The sequence below is a fragment of the Danio rerio genome, chromosome 2 (assembly GCF_049306965.1).
Source record: "Danio rerio strain Tuebingen ecotype United States chromosome 2, GRCz12tu, whole genome shotgun sequence".
Taxonomy (NCBI): Eukaryota; Metazoa; Chordata; class Actinopteri; order Cypriniformes; family Danionidae; genus Danio; species Danio rerio.
This window is the reverse complement of record NC_133177.1, coordinates 46,815,433-46,830,544: the sequence shown is the minus strand read 5'-3', so window position 1 is coordinate 46,830,544 and position 15,112 is coordinate 46,815,433. Positions and strand designations below refer to the sequence as shown.

General features: G+C 36.2%; 1 protein-coding gene across 2 annotated transcripts; it reads left to right on the top strand.

Annotated features, from left to right (window-relative positions):
• Nucleotides 1–1,580: 1,580 nt before the first annotated feature.
• Nucleotides 1,581–14,212, top strand: nlrp3l (NACHT, LRR and PYD domains-containing protein 3-like). 2 transcript variants are annotated; one of them, XM_073929561.1, is made up of 10 exons: nucleotides 1,581–1,889; nucleotides 4,705–4,848; nucleotides 5,311–5,355; nucleotides 5,430–7,125; nucleotides 10,386–10,469; nucleotides 10,570–10,644; nucleotides 11,088–11,357; nucleotides 12,454–12,540; nucleotides 12,712–12,810; nucleotides 12,902–14,212. In XM_073929561.1, the coding sequence occupies exons 1-9, from the start codon at nucleotides 1,874–1,876 to the stop codon at nucleotides 12,803–12,805; spliced, it is 2,511 nt and encodes an 836-aa protein (XP_073785662.1). In that variant the 5' UTR covers nucleotides 1,581–1,873; the 3' UTR covers nucleotides 12,806–12,810; nucleotides 12,902–14,212. The 2 variants fall into 2 exon arrangements, with proteins under 2 accessions (XP_073785662.1, XP_073785658.1); XM_073929557.1 differs by lacking the exon at nucleotides 1,581–1,889 and adding an exon at nucleotides 2,352–2,647 and having other exon boundaries at nucleotides 4,603–4,848.
• Nucleotides 14,213–15,112: the final 900 nt, after the last annotated feature.

Genomic DNA, 15,112 nt, shown 5'->3' with positions numbered 1-15,112 from the left:
GAACCATTGATCATTCATCCCATTACTGTACAAACATTACTTGTAATAGCAAATACTAATAATAAACTTTCATTATATCAAATAATTCACAGACTGGCAGGCTGTAGTTCATTACTGCCACTCTAATGGCTCGTTTCCACTGAGTGTCAAAAGATACATATAACTAAACCTATTGTTCTTACAAATCAGTTAGCATTAAAGCGTACCTAACGATTTTACACCTTATTAAAGATGCAAGAGAAGTCTTTTGTGTCTCTAGAACACAGGTGTCAAATTATAAATCGTTATAATTTTTTACAAACATGTCTTGTTTTGAAAATGTTTTAAACTTGTAAAACTCATTCTTGATCACATTTGATGATGATTGATGATCACAGAGAGCTGAACAGATCTTTTAATCCCAGTTGCTTCGCGCATGTCCGGTCTTGTTAATATGATTATACGCATTACTACGGAGACAGGCCCGGATTGGCTAATCGGGAGGACCGGGAGAATTCCTGGTGAGCCGGTCTGTTTTTTGGCCGCGAGGGCCGGTGTCCCTAGCTCCAGAATCTGTTGCTCTCAGCAGTCACACTTTTTAAATTTATTTATTTATTTACTTGACCACAGTCTTCTTATTCATTATTTTACCGCAGCTCTGCTCTTTTTATATATAACCAGCCTGCAGGTTAATGATGATATAACTCAGATGAGTCACTTCTCAATATACAACTGTTGTGGTCCAGTGGTTAGCATATTAGATTACGATGCTGCCGACCCGGGTTTGATCCTTGTCGGAGTATGTTATTATAGTTTTTTTTTTTCATTTTTATTGTTAAGACATATAATACTGTTAGGGTTGTTGAACATTTGAAGTTCTAAAGCAGCTATTTAAAAAAAAAAAAAAGACGTGATAGTGTAATTAGAAACTGAATTGGAAATGACCTTATTTTAATATAGTCATTCGTGAACTGAGGTGGGCCGGTCTGAAGCTTGAAACTCCAGGGCTGAAAAAGAGTCCCACTCCGGCCCTGTACGGAGACATGTTAATATGTGGCTGTCAGTCAGTTCAGTTGGCGGGAAAACCGCAGTCCTATGTCACGTTGTGGTGGGCCTCAAAAATAGCAATAGCATCTGGATGCAGCCTTTATGATGCAAGCTGAGATTGCATCACTCAGCGATACAATGTCAGACACAATGCACTTAAATGGAGTGAGTGACTTCACTGTGATGGGTAGGGTTAGGGGTGGGGTTAGGTGAGCCCATTAAAAAGCATTGGATGCAGCTCAGATTGCACTGCACCAGGTCTGCATCCAGACCCCTCTCAAAATAGGAGGGAATTGGATTCTATTTTAACATCAGGAAATTAAAAAAAGAGTTACTGTCTTTATATCACCCCAATATGACTGTGGACACACCATACCTACACAGAGTTCTGTCCAAACAGCTTACAAAAGATGATTTTCGTCATAGGTGCCCTTTAATAATGTAAAATTACCATGATAAAATCGGATTGAAATATTGAATATTAGCAAGGCCTTATTCAAGAAATGTAACTCTATATAAACTAATGAAATTATGTGCAAGACTGTGTTGTTAATGCATTCGAAGGAATTAGCTTAGCTTGTGACAACAGCGTTGGTTGTTGCTTCTCAGTTAAAAGGTCAATTTATTATTCAAAAATTCTTATGCACGAACTTGTTTATCTTGTAACAATAGGCCTACTTTCAGGTAGACATAAAAAAGATTGTGTACATACGTACATGATATGCAGCTGTAGGGTGTGTACTTCCAGGTCAACTAGTTTCACTACAAACAGGATTTGCGTTGCTGTCTGCCTGAACAAAAACAAGAGTAAAGGACAAACATTCAGTGCTGTAAACAGACAGAAGAAATGGCAAGTGAATCAGGTAAGCTTTTTAACTTGTCTGTACAGTCTACGAAATATTCAGTGCTTTGTTAATATCACAGAAACACTAATGAAACCTCTGAGTATCACATTAGTGTATTTTCTTAGTAGCACTAACATTGATGCCTCAGAGCATTTGTTTTGCCCCATCACTCTATTGTTAGACTAATTTAATATTTCATAGCTTTATACAGAAATAAGGAGATGATCACACCACAGGATAGTAAATATATCATAATTTCTGCATTTGTTTCCTTTAATCCTTGTGCACTGTTCAGATTTACTATCCTTTTGTTATGTTGGTATGAAAACATCCACTTAATTAAACTTGTGTAAAAATGCATCAGATCATTTATTATTTTTTTATTTGTTTGCATAAATCTGTTAATAAACCTCAATCAGAAAGTTGCTGGATTTTAACTCTTTAATTGCCAAATTCATAAATGATTTCACTGATTTGGTGGAAAAAAAACACACACATAAAATGTCGAATTTTTAATATAAAAGGTACTTGTGACCTGGATTTTTTTTTTTTTTTACTTTTATCACAGTCTTGGACATGTGAATAAATAGTAACATATGTAATGTTAGATTTTCATTTTTTTCTCACCCTGATTTACTGTTTGTGGCTGTTTTTGCTCTATTGGCTTCAATTATCACCACATTTGATGGTGCATAAATACACAGTCTTTGTTTTTGTTTACTCCATGTAGTTCTGAGAGCTTAAATGCATATTTAGATTTTTTCAAACACATCAAGGTAAGTATGTGAAATTCACTCACAGACACACATACACACACTTTAAATTGCTGTTATACTCCATATAAAATCCAGCAGCTAAGCTTTTTTAGCTTAAGGGTTCTAAATGGTTAATGCTAATTGTGCTAACTGATAAGCAACAGTAAAAACTACAAATTTTACCTCCTCCCAAACAGGGAGAACCACCAACAATCAAAAATACATGATTATGGTGTCATGGTTTTGTATCAAAAATGTGGTTATAATGGAAGTCAGTGAGGTAAAAACAGCCACCAACAGTACATTAGGGATTAAATAAATCAAAAACACTGTATCAAAGGCAATGCTTTCACATGTCCAACACTGTGATAAATGGTAAAAAAATTCCAGTCCACAATTACTTTTTATATTGAAAATGTGTCATTTTGTGTGTTTTTTTCACCAAATCAGTGACATCATTAAAACATTTGGCAATTAAAGAGTTAAAATCCTGTACATTTTCTAAACAATTTGGTAGTTTTGTTTAGAACTGAGGTTGATTAACAGATTTCTGCAAAAAATTGTAAAAAAAAAATAATCTGAGCATTTTTACAGCAGATTATTTCAGTGGATGTTTTCATACCGAACATAAAAAGGACCGTAAATTTGCCCAGAGTGTATTGTTGAGTTCTTTAAAAATGCCAAAGCCCTTTTTCAAAATATCTAAATAAGATTTGTCACCAAAAATCATTGTGCTAGCTGAAACACAGAAAAGGTTATGGCCAAATTAAGACACAAAATCACCCCAGAGTGGATGAAAACATCCCCAACTATAAGGGTTAAAATTCTAATGCTTTAAGAGATACTGCAGAGAAGTCTGTGATAGTTTATGATATACTTTTTAAAAAATATCTGTTCAAAAGTTGTGTGACTGTATTTTAACAGATATTGCTGCTTTTCTGTTAATGCTTTCGAATTACATCAGAAGATGTTGATCTCTGCTCTTTAATATTGATTGTAAAATGAACTTAGCCAAAGCTTCTCTGAATTAAACAAATTGTATATATATTTATTTACAATTATTAGCCCCCCTTTGCATTTTTTCCCTTTTTTAAATATTTCCCAAATGATGTTTAACAGAGCAAGAAATGTTCACAGTATGTCTGATAATATATTTTCTTCTTGAGAAAGTCTTAGTAGTTTTTAATTTTTTAGAACCTATTTTAAGGTGAAAATTATTAGTCCTTTTAAGCCATATTTGTTTTCGATAGTCTGCAGAACAAACCATCGTTATACAATAACTTGCCTAATTACCCTAACCTGCTTAGTTAACCTAATTAACCTAGTTAAGCCTTTAAGTGTTACTTTAAGGTGAATGCCAGTGTCTTAAAAAATATCTAGTAAAATTATTTACTGTCATCATGGCAAACATAAAATAAATCGGTTATTAGAGAAGAGTTATTGTAAACTATTATGTCTAGAAATGTGTTAGGAAAAAAATCTTCCCTCCATTAAACAGAAATTGGGGGAAAAAATAAACAGGGGGGCTAATAATTCAGAATTCAACTGTATGTATGTTTGTGTGTGTGTGTGTGTGTGTGTGTGTGTGTGTGTGTGTGTGTGTGTGTGTGTACGTGTTTTTGTGACATATCAGGACACAAATCTGTATAATGACATGGGTATGACACAGGTATTACAAAAAGGAGGTGAAATATGAGGACATTGGTGACGTCCTCATTTCTCAAAATGGTTATAAATCACACTGAATGAGTTTAATCAGAGAGTAAAGCTGCACACAGTCTCCTGTGATGGTTGGGTTTAGGGGTGGGGTGGGGTGAGGGCAATACAATATACAGTTTGGACAGTATAAAATGAATGGAAACCTATGTAATGTCCCCACTTTTCACAAAAACAAACGTGTGTGTGTGTGTGTGTGTGTGTGTGTATATGTACACATACATTTTTCATTCCTCAGCTTTTTAAATTTACAAATTTAGTGGTTTGTTATTAGTAATAATTAACTATTATTAATAAAAACACATTTAAATGAACTAATATGAGTTGTTATTGTATTAAATAAATGTTTCCTTTGTTTCTAGATTTTAGCAGAAACCGAGACAACTCTGGATCCTGCGCTGGACTAAACGTCAGCGTTGCAGCTCAAAGTCGAAGCAATATTACAGCACCTGTACTCAGTAACAATACAATAACAGGCGACGTCCACATCATACATAATGCACCTGGTAAGAATAATAAATACAATATTTGCAATGGTAATATTTACTCAGATATAAACTAACCCAGCAAAACAATTTTGTGTTTAATAGACATCTAATAGACATCTAAATGCAGACAGCTCGTCTAAAACAAGGCTAAACTTGGACTGTCAGTGAAAATCTAATAGACATCTAAGAATAGCCCAAAACTAGACTAGTCATCAAATAAACAGATTATTATATGTGTAGTCTTTCATTTCCGTTTATTAGATAATTCTTAAACATCTATTAGATTTTCACTGACAGCCCAAATTTAGCCTTGTTTTGGCCAAGACGACTATGTTTAGACATCTATTAGACATCTATTAGACATCTATTAAAAACAAAAAATGCTGGCTGGGAATTATTCATATGACTGCTGCAAATGATCATTTTTCTGTAAACTAATATTGAGCAACTTTCACAGCAAGTTTGTCTAATGCTCCGCAGGTTTATCTTGGCATCCCCTGGATTCTGATAGAAGACCAACCTCAGGTAATCTGCTCTAATTTAAAGTGAGATTTTCAAAACTTGTTAATCAAGTGATCATATTTGTTTTATTTTTGCAGAGACCAGAGTGTTGATTTCCAAACATAAGGCTCGGATCTGCAGTGAATACCAGTATGTGACCGAGTATAACTCCCTGCCTGGTGAACATGTGCTGCTGTCTGAACGCTTCACTCAGCCTTTGATCATTCAGAGACACAGAGATCAACAAGAGAGAGAAGAAGAGATCCGCTCCGGTGGAGAAAACCTCCAGCAGGTCCTCAGCTCCAGAAGCAGTCAAGACGCCAACAATCTGAACTCTCTGTTCAACCCCGATAGCCACGGGATCCGTCCTAGTGCTGTTATACTGCAGGGAAATTCAGGCAATGGAAAATCCTTCGCTGTGCAGAAGATCATGCTGGACTGGGCATCTGATAAACTCTACAAAGAGCGCTTTGATGTTGTTTTCCACCTTAAATGTAAGGATATAAATCACATTCCTGGCACAAAGAGTTTGGCGGAGATCTTGAGCTACAGCTGCAGTTTAACATCAGATGAGATTTCACAGATATTACTACAGCATTCACTAGAGAAGGTGCTTTTCATTGTTGATGGATTTGATGAGTTGAGAATCACGCAGGACTTCTGTCTTATGCCCCCGAACACTGATCTGCGTCATGAAGGCCCAGCTGAGTTCAGACTCTGTGCCCTGCTGAAGGGTTACATCTTACCCGAATCCTCTTTACTGGTCACCACCAGATCTACAGCTGCGGACACACTGACTAACCTGCTCAAGTTTCCGCAGAGGTTCTCAGAGATCATGGGTTTCTCTGAAAAGGGGGTGAAGGAGTATTTCCAGAAGTTCTTCCAGGATGAGGAACTCTTCATGAAGGCTTATGAATATGTGAGATCAAACGAAACCCTGATCACTGCCTGCTCCATCCCTGTCATCTGCTGGATCATCTGCACAGTCCTGCGAGAGCGCTTCAGTGAGGGTTCAGATTTAACAAGCGGTCTGGAAACCACCACCTCCATCTATGTTGACTTTGTGTGCACTTTACTGGAGCATCACAGCCAGGGTTTGAGTCAGCCTGTGCCGACTCTCCTGAGGAGTCTGGGTCAGCTGGCTGAGAGAGGGATGCTGGACACACAAGTGCTGTTTGAAGAGAAAAGTGTGAATGGAATGGTTTCAGACCCTGCTGGCAATCCATTTCTTTGTAAGCTTCTCTTTAAGAGAAGGATTCACCAGGAGACAATGTTCAGCTTCATGCATGTCAGCTTTCAGGAGTTCTTCACCGCTCTTTACTGTGTGCTTCTGGATGAAAAACCATTTCAGAAGAAACTTACACAGCTCAAAGATCTCGAATCCATTTATTCTCCACCACGTTATGCAGTGGTGCTTCAGTTCATCTGTGGTCTGCTAAACAAAGATGTGGGACGAGCACTTAATAGGAAAAACGTTTTTATTCATCCAAAAATACAGGAGTATCTGAAGAAATGGATCTTAGAAGACATTAGAAGTTCTTCTAGTGCAAGAGCTCTGTTTGTGTTTAACTGTCTCTATGAGCTCCATGAAGACAGCTTTGTGAAAGTAGTCATGGAGCAAACGGAGAAGATTGACCTGTATGCTATAGTTCTCAGGAAAACAGACCTCTGGGCCCTGCTGTACTGTTGTCAGTGCTGTCAGTGCCTGAATGAACTGCAAATGGGTGAAGCTGAACTAACATCTAAAAAGCTGTACATGATTCTGCCTATAATGCCCAAGTTTAAGTCAGTAAGGCAAGTACTTTTCACAATATCTTTAAATATGTCTTTCTATTATGTTGTCATATTTGACATTTTCTGTTTCATTTGATGAATTAATAATATCTATAAGATGTTTTAAAGGGCACCTCTGATGAAAATCAACGTTTGTAAGCTGTTTGGACAGAACTGTGTGTAGGTATAGTGTAGACACGGTCATATCGGAGTGATATAAAGACAAAAAGTCCCTTTTTTTATTTCCTGATTAAAGGTAGGATTACGGTTTCCATATCCACCGAATTGATGGACAGACTTGTTTTATCATGTCTCTGTAGTTACGTGTATAATCATACCAACAAGACAGGATGTGCGCAAAGCAACTGGGATTAAAAGATCTGTTCAGCTCACTGTGATCAGCAGCACCTCAACAATGAGTTTTACAAGTTTGAAAAGTTTTTAAAACAGTGCATGTTTGAAATAAATACAGTAAAATCACTACAATTCATCTCCACACTTGCATGTCAGTACAATTATAAAAGAAGAAGCTTCAATCCTGGTTTGTGGACGTTAAATCAGTTGTTTTTTTTTTGTTAAATTAACATAACGAATGTCCATACAACAGTGGATATCAACGTGTATCCTGTCAGGTTTGCCTTGCAAAAACTGCAAAACTAAACATGTGTGTGTATGTGTGTGTCTGCGCGTAAACTTTATTTCAAGAGTTCACACTTAGCTGATGATTTATTATAAAGCTTGTTTGGCATGCTGTCCCAGGAGAGAGCCTTGTGCTCATAAAATCCTTGAGCCCGGGGGTCCCTCTCATTTGCAAGGCGAGAGGGGAGTTTGAGCTCAGGTAGATCTCGAGAACTCCCCTGCAGTATTAGCTAATAAACAGATATTAATTGCTTTTAAGAGATGGAACAAGGAGGAGTAGGGGTGGAAGGGGGGATTCTTCAAAACAAAGATGGCTGTTATATGGAACGTAGGGTATTTTATAGTGGCTTAGGAATCGTCTGATTGGTGAATCATAAATTGAATAATGTGGGACCAGCTGCAAGCAATTATAAGCATGTGATCCTCTTGAAATTAGTTTTTAAATAAACTTCCGAACGAGATTATGTGTGACTCATCGTTGCAGAAAGGCTTGAATTAACTCTACAACAAATATATTAACCCTCTACTGCATGGTGTAACCATATGGCAACATGATACTTATGTTAATTTCCCTGCCACCATTTCTTTACGACCATTACATTTTTTGTTGTTGGAAAGAGAAGACGTTAGTGTATCGAATGATGTGCTTTAATTAGGTCACATGATATGCTGTGCTTTTCTGTGACGCGATTTCTGACAGACTGGTGTTTATTGTGAGTAGTTGCTGAATGCAAATGTAAATGTCAATAAAAACAAAAGAACAAATGATGTCAGATCCACAAAAAAAAAAAAATCTGAAACATCACCTCCAGTAAGTTATGATGACATTTTTTTTTTTTTAATCAAATTAGTTTTTTTTAAATCGATCAAATGTGTGTGTGCAGTGTGCAATAGAGGAACATGCAATATTACAATGGGTTAGCTAGCTAGCAAGCAAGGTCAGCTGTGAACTTTTAAGTTGTAACAATAACAACATGAAAGCTAGTATTATAATGTTAATTATGTAAGGTCCAGCCAGTTAGTCCAATGACGGTGTCTACTGGTTGACGAAGGTTCACTGTATGTTCGGTTTTACCAGTGCACAATGTTGATTTACTTTAAACTTAACTCATATCTGATTCCAATTTTAGTATGAGGTGGTTTAGAATATTTATATATTTATCCTCGTTTTACCTGACTCCATTTATAAAACATTGACAAGATTATAATGTTTCTTTTAACATTACTTTAGATCAGGGGTTCCCAAACTTTTCAGCCAGTGACCCCCAAAATAACAATGCCAGTGACTTGCGACCCCCAATATCCCCTGAGGTGGTTATAAATACAGAAAACTTGCATGCAAATGCGCGCACACACTAATAGACCCAAGTCTATTCTTCGTTTATTTATGTGTGTAAGTGCTGTAAATGTGCCGGAAAGTTTAACCTGGTATTATAAAATCATTCTGCTGCATCTGACACTATTGCTAAGTCTTTAATATAATGATTACCCCAGGGGTCGCAATCCAATATAACTAGTAACTATGAGCTACTATAGTAACTATATAGTAGCTATAAACAACTATTTTTTTTCAGTAGGTTATGGATAAAATATGGTAATTCTTATGGCTTCATTGTCCCACGACCCATTGGGGGGTCCCGACCCCCACTTTGAGAACCACTGCTTTAGATTATGTTTGAATATTCTCTCAGATTCATTATTGTATGTTATTCTCGTTCATCTGGATTCCTATAACATCCTGAGGCTTGTACTGGCAGAGTATACAATCTCTTAAGCACAAGCATGTCAGTCTTGGTCACTAAACAGTGGCGATTGACCGCTATCCTAAAAAGGCAGAACCCTACTTACTCAGATTAGGATATTTTTTATGCAGTCCCCATAGAGCTGCTATATACTAAATCAAACAGAGCTATTTAGTCAAATAATGATCATTATTATATAATTAAGCTGACCAGTCATAATTAAATAGCATTTTATGTTTAAAAGATAAAGGTCTGTCCCCTTAGATAACCTTTTACAGTCTAAGTATAAATGAATTAATGCCAGTGTGTTAGTCGGAGCTCTAAGAATCTACTATTGGCCGTTGTTGCCATATGGCAACATATCATAAAATATCTCAGGATAAATGTCTCCCTTTTTTTTACAGCACTTTAAGTTAAGCCATTTTAAGAAAAGATAAACTGTCAAATATACTTTTAATAGATTTATTATAATGCGTGCGGTGGAGGGTAAAATAACAACTGGGATAATTCTTTCCGTAGTAAGGGAGATCTGCTTCATTCTTGTCTGTCACTGTGCTGTTTATCTACATGAAGGCTACATGCATGTGGGCACAGTAGACAAGGAGACGCAGCTCTTTGCATTAAAGGCACATGCAACAAAAACAGCTACAGTGTCCAAACAGCTCAAATTTCCCAGATTTATAAAGGTCTAATAAATAATCTGATGGGTGTTAGAGCTAAAACTTTACAGACACATTCTAGAGACACAAAAGACTTTAATTAACAATGTTTCATTACATTACAGTTTAAAACTGCTGTACTTTAGTAGCTAAAATAATGAATTTTGTTCATTGTTTGTCTTCAAATGTTTGCTTTTACTAGTAGAATGTTCATACAACCTTTCTTTGTTTGTCTTTTAAGGTTGTTTCCAGTAGATCTGGATAATTTCATTCTTGCTGATTTGATGTGTGTCCTTACGAGAAGACAGACCCTGAGCTCACAGAGGTAATATATATTTATAACACTGCTATAACAGCCACGTATGCATCACCACATTTCATTAAGATGTTGTGAATCTATAACTTGTTTCTTTCTGTATTTTCAGTGTTTACGTCTACAGCTATTCTGGTGGTAACCCAGCGAATACACTCTATTTGACAATTAGCAAAGAAGAGTTCTGGTGAATAAACGCCACAGCCAAATCATTTCTGATGTTCATCAAACATTCATAACAGCTGATAACCAGTCACAAGAGTTACTATTCAGTTATCATATTAATACCACAGCTTAGCATGCCCTGCTATTTAAGTCTTGCAAAAAAACGAAGGGACTGATGTATTCAGTATTCAAATGCAGAATCCAGATTCAGGAGTACTTTAAATACACAAGTCATTTTGTAATGTCATTGTTATTATTGTGGACAGATTCATGCTGGCAGAATGATCAAGATCCTAGTTGTAGCGTTCTTTGCGTTAGATTTATTAATCAACAGTTTTGTTTACTGTCATTTCCCTGCAATTCTGGCCAATAGACTGCAAAATCCCCATTAAACCTATAAAATATACACCCAAAAGCTTAAATTGCAAACTGATGCAAGCGTCTTATTTACTGTTTCAATAATAGGTTTTCAATAAGCACAATGCTGGGCCTGGAGGACCACAAAGAGCTGCATTCTTTTAGTCTCACTTTTCAACACTTTAATGCACTAATCCACTTTGACTGGAGAAACATCTTTCAAATAGTCTACCGAGGGAATGTGGATGTCCTGATGACTGCCCTTCATTTACTGTCTGGACTGCAGAAAATGGAGCTGCGTTTGGGAAACATGACTAAGCGATGGGCCAATCGTATCCTCTCTTTCAGCCAGACTTACACTGGCCTACAGGAAATGAGGTATGGAAAAAGCCATATAATCATCTTCCAATTACATTTGAAAAGTTTTACTTCAGACACACCGGCCACTTTATTAGGTACACCTTACTAGGACCCCCTTTTGGCTTCAGAACTGCCTTAATCCTTCGTGGCATAGATTTAACAAGGTACTGGAAATACTCCTCTGAGATTTTGCTCCATATTGACATGATAGCATCACACAGTTGATGCAGATTTGTCAGCTGCACATTCATGATGCCAATCTCCCGTTTCACCACATCCAAAAGGTGCTCTATTGGATTGAGATCTGGTGACTGTAGAGACCATTTGAGTGCAGTGAACTCATTGTCATGTTCAAGTCTGAGATGATTTGCGCTTTATGACATGGCACGATATCCTGCTGGAAGTAGCCATCAGAAGATGGGTACACTGTGGTCATAAAGGGATGGACTCAGGTAGGCTGTGGCATTGACACGATCAACTGGTGCTAATGGGCCCAAGGTGTGCCAAGAAATAAGCCTCACACCATTAGACATCAAATTCTGACCCTACTATTGGAATGTTGCAGCAGAACCAGTCTGGCCATTCTCCTCTGACCTCAACAACAAAACATTTGCGCCCACAGAACTGCCGCTCACTTGATGTTTTCTCTTTTTCAGACCATTCTTCTGTAAACCCTAGAGATAATTGTGTGTGAAAATCCCAGTAGACCTTCTGAAATACTCCATGGCATGTTTAAAGTCACTTAAATCCCCTTTCTCCCCCATTCTGTTGCTCAGTTTGAACTGCAGCTGATCGTCTTGACCATGTCTACATGCCTAAATGCATTGAGTTGAGGCCAGATGATTGGCTGATTAGAAATGTTTGTTAATGAGCAGTTGGCCAGGTGTACCTAATAAACTGGCCGGTGAGAACTTTATAATACACAATGTTTTTGACAAAATCAACAGTACGTTAATGTAAGTATGATTAAATTATTTCTGATTGTGTTAATATTGTGTAGCCAGACAACTTCAGCATGCCTTCTGAATTACAGAAACACTGTTACCATTTGCACCACATCCAGAAAGCAAAAGTGATTGTATTTTTACTAAATGTGTGTGTGTGTATATGTTAGTGTTCATGCTGAGATGTTACTGGAGGAAGGAATCAAAGTCCTACAGAAGTCTCGCTCAAATCCAGGTTGCACTGTGACATTTACAGGGTTTGTACTTTTTCAAAATCTCTATTTTTATACATTTAAATCTCTGAAATATGAAATATCAAGCAAATAAGATCATACATGAAAATACATGAAGTGATGTATTTATTCTAAACTGTGTGAGTGTACTCTCTTCAGTTATACAGAAACTGTTTTGTTTGTTTTGTTATGAAGGAAGATGCGCAATAAAGAGATCAAACACAGAGAGAGCATCAACCAGGTGAAATTCCGTCTGAGTGCCCGAGGATGTTTCATGGAGACTTTGTAAAGCTGGTAAGCTGTGTGACTAGTAAATGGATCTTGAGAATGATAAGTGGATAATGACAATCCTGGTGATTCCTCTCTCTCAAACCTTGCTTTTAAGGCTCTTGTTTTTTGGACTAATCTACTGAGCAGCAGCTGAACATTTTGTCTGACACCAGATGACCTCTCTGCTGTTATAATTGACGGAAGTCTGACTCAAAACTACAGGTGTTTTTTAAATCCTAACATCAACCTCATGAAGGAAACCTCAGCCTGAAGCTTCTGTAGTTTGAGCCTTTTGGAAAACACTTACATCTTGTTAAGGCAGAGCGTTCTCATTTATGGCTCCAAACTCTGGAACAGCCTTCCTGATAATGTCCTAGTCTCAGACACACTCTTGCAATTCCAAACTAGATCAAAGATCTATCATTGTAGTAAAGCATACATTCCCCACAGTCCAAACACATGCATTATAGGTGAATTGAACAAACTAAACTGGCCGTATAGTACGAGTTTCCCAGTACTGGGTTACAGCTGGATAAGTTGGCGGTTCATTCCACTGTGGTGACCCCTGATGAATAAAGGGGCTAAGCCAAATGAAAATGAGTGAATGAATAGGAACTTTATTTGTTTAACTAGTAAATAAAAGCTTTTAATTTATAATGGTACTAATAACTTTAACTTGTCTGAAATTGATTGAAATGCAATATTGTGCACATTTTGTAAAGCTGCTTTGAAACATTTTCAAAATTATAGTGAGAAACACTATACACAAACTTGAAGAATCGAGGCTATTAAAACACGAGTGTTGTCAGTCTATTCTGCTTTCAATGCAAATTTTTACAACATACGTGCACGCACACACACAAGATGCATTTTTTTAAACCTTTGTGTGCCTTTGATGTACCGTTTGATGCTTCTTACGTCCTTGTCGCAGCACCAGTGGCAACAAAATTAGGCACTGAAATTCATATGCCTTCAGTGACCCTGCTTGTGAGACTGTTCTCACTCAGCTCACATCATTCAAAACAAAAGAGCCACATTGTCCCCCGATAATGTCAACAGACTGGACTGTCTTAGCAACTGTCTGAATGTAAAGGAGGACTAAGCAAAATGGTTTGTACTTTATAATTATTGTTCTCAACTATCAGCAATACAACTACAATGAGTACAATTGTTTGTATTCAATACTTTATTATTATTATAATAATTTTAAATTTCTGCAATTCCTGTATTTTGGCATTTTTTTCTTTATTGGCATTGATTGTTTTGAAATTCAAATGTCATTAACATGCCTGTGTTTTAATTTCTGTAATAAATATGGCTGTCAAGCAGGATCTTGATGGTTTATTGAGGGTATGTTGTTTACATAAAAAATCTGTGTTACAAGTTAAACAAAAATTCTAATAAACAATTATATTTTGAATTTAAATAGTTTTTTGTCTTGCGTTTACATTAATTTTACTTTCGAATAGCCAAAATTACAAGTTTAAGTTTTTTAAATGTGATTAATCGCAAAAAAGTGTGATTTAATTAGTTATATTATTTAATCAATTGAATGTGCATATATATATATATATATATATATATATATATATATATATATATATATACATATATATATATATATATATATATATATATATATATATATATATATATATATATATACATATATATATATATATATATATATATATATATATATATATATATATATATTAGGGCTGCGCGATAATGGAAATAGCTAACATTGCAATTTTTTTTATTTTGCTATATATATTGCAATATGGGAGCAATTTCCCCAGATGACTTAATATCTCTATGTGGAAAGAATTGATGTTAGATCAAATGGGATGGTTCTGCAGTGAGAGTGGCTCTCCATAAAATCTAATAAACAACCTATAAACACTTTGGCCATGACAATTTTTTTGTAGCGGTATGTGCTATTTGCATGTGTTGTGAGTATTTTCATGCAGACCTATCTATAAATACAATCAGAAAAAGATGCAACAAAATAAAGGTGTTTCATCACATCCTGAGTCTAACAGGATTTAAAAACAGTAACCGAATGATAAAAAGAATTCAATAACCTTAATCATCGTTAAGGTCACAAATGGTCACTATACCGGAATATTGTTTCAAATCAGTGGACAATCAAAGGCATCAAACAACACATGCAAATATGGAAAAACAAATGAAGATCCAAAAAACTCGACACTGCATATATGCTGCGATGTGACTACGGTGAATGATCACATCGCGATATCAATGCTGAAATGATACATTGTGCCAACCAATTATAGGTAAATCTGTCAGGAGAAAAAAAATA

Bases quoted from the DNA above. Each gene is read 5' to 3' on its own strand.
- nlrp3l (XM_073929557.1), top strand. From the start codon at position 4,686: ATGTTTCCTTTGTTTCTAGATTTTAGCAGAAACCGAGACAACTCTGGA. The intron at 10,645-11,087 runs GTGAATAAACGC...TTTCAATAATAG, and splicing joins ATTAGCAAAGAAGAGTTCTG to GTTTTCAATAAGCACAATGC. The intron at 12,541-12,711 runs GTTTGTACTTTT...TTTGTTATGAAG, and splicing joins TGCACTGTGACATTTACAGG to GAAGATGCGCAATAAAGAGA.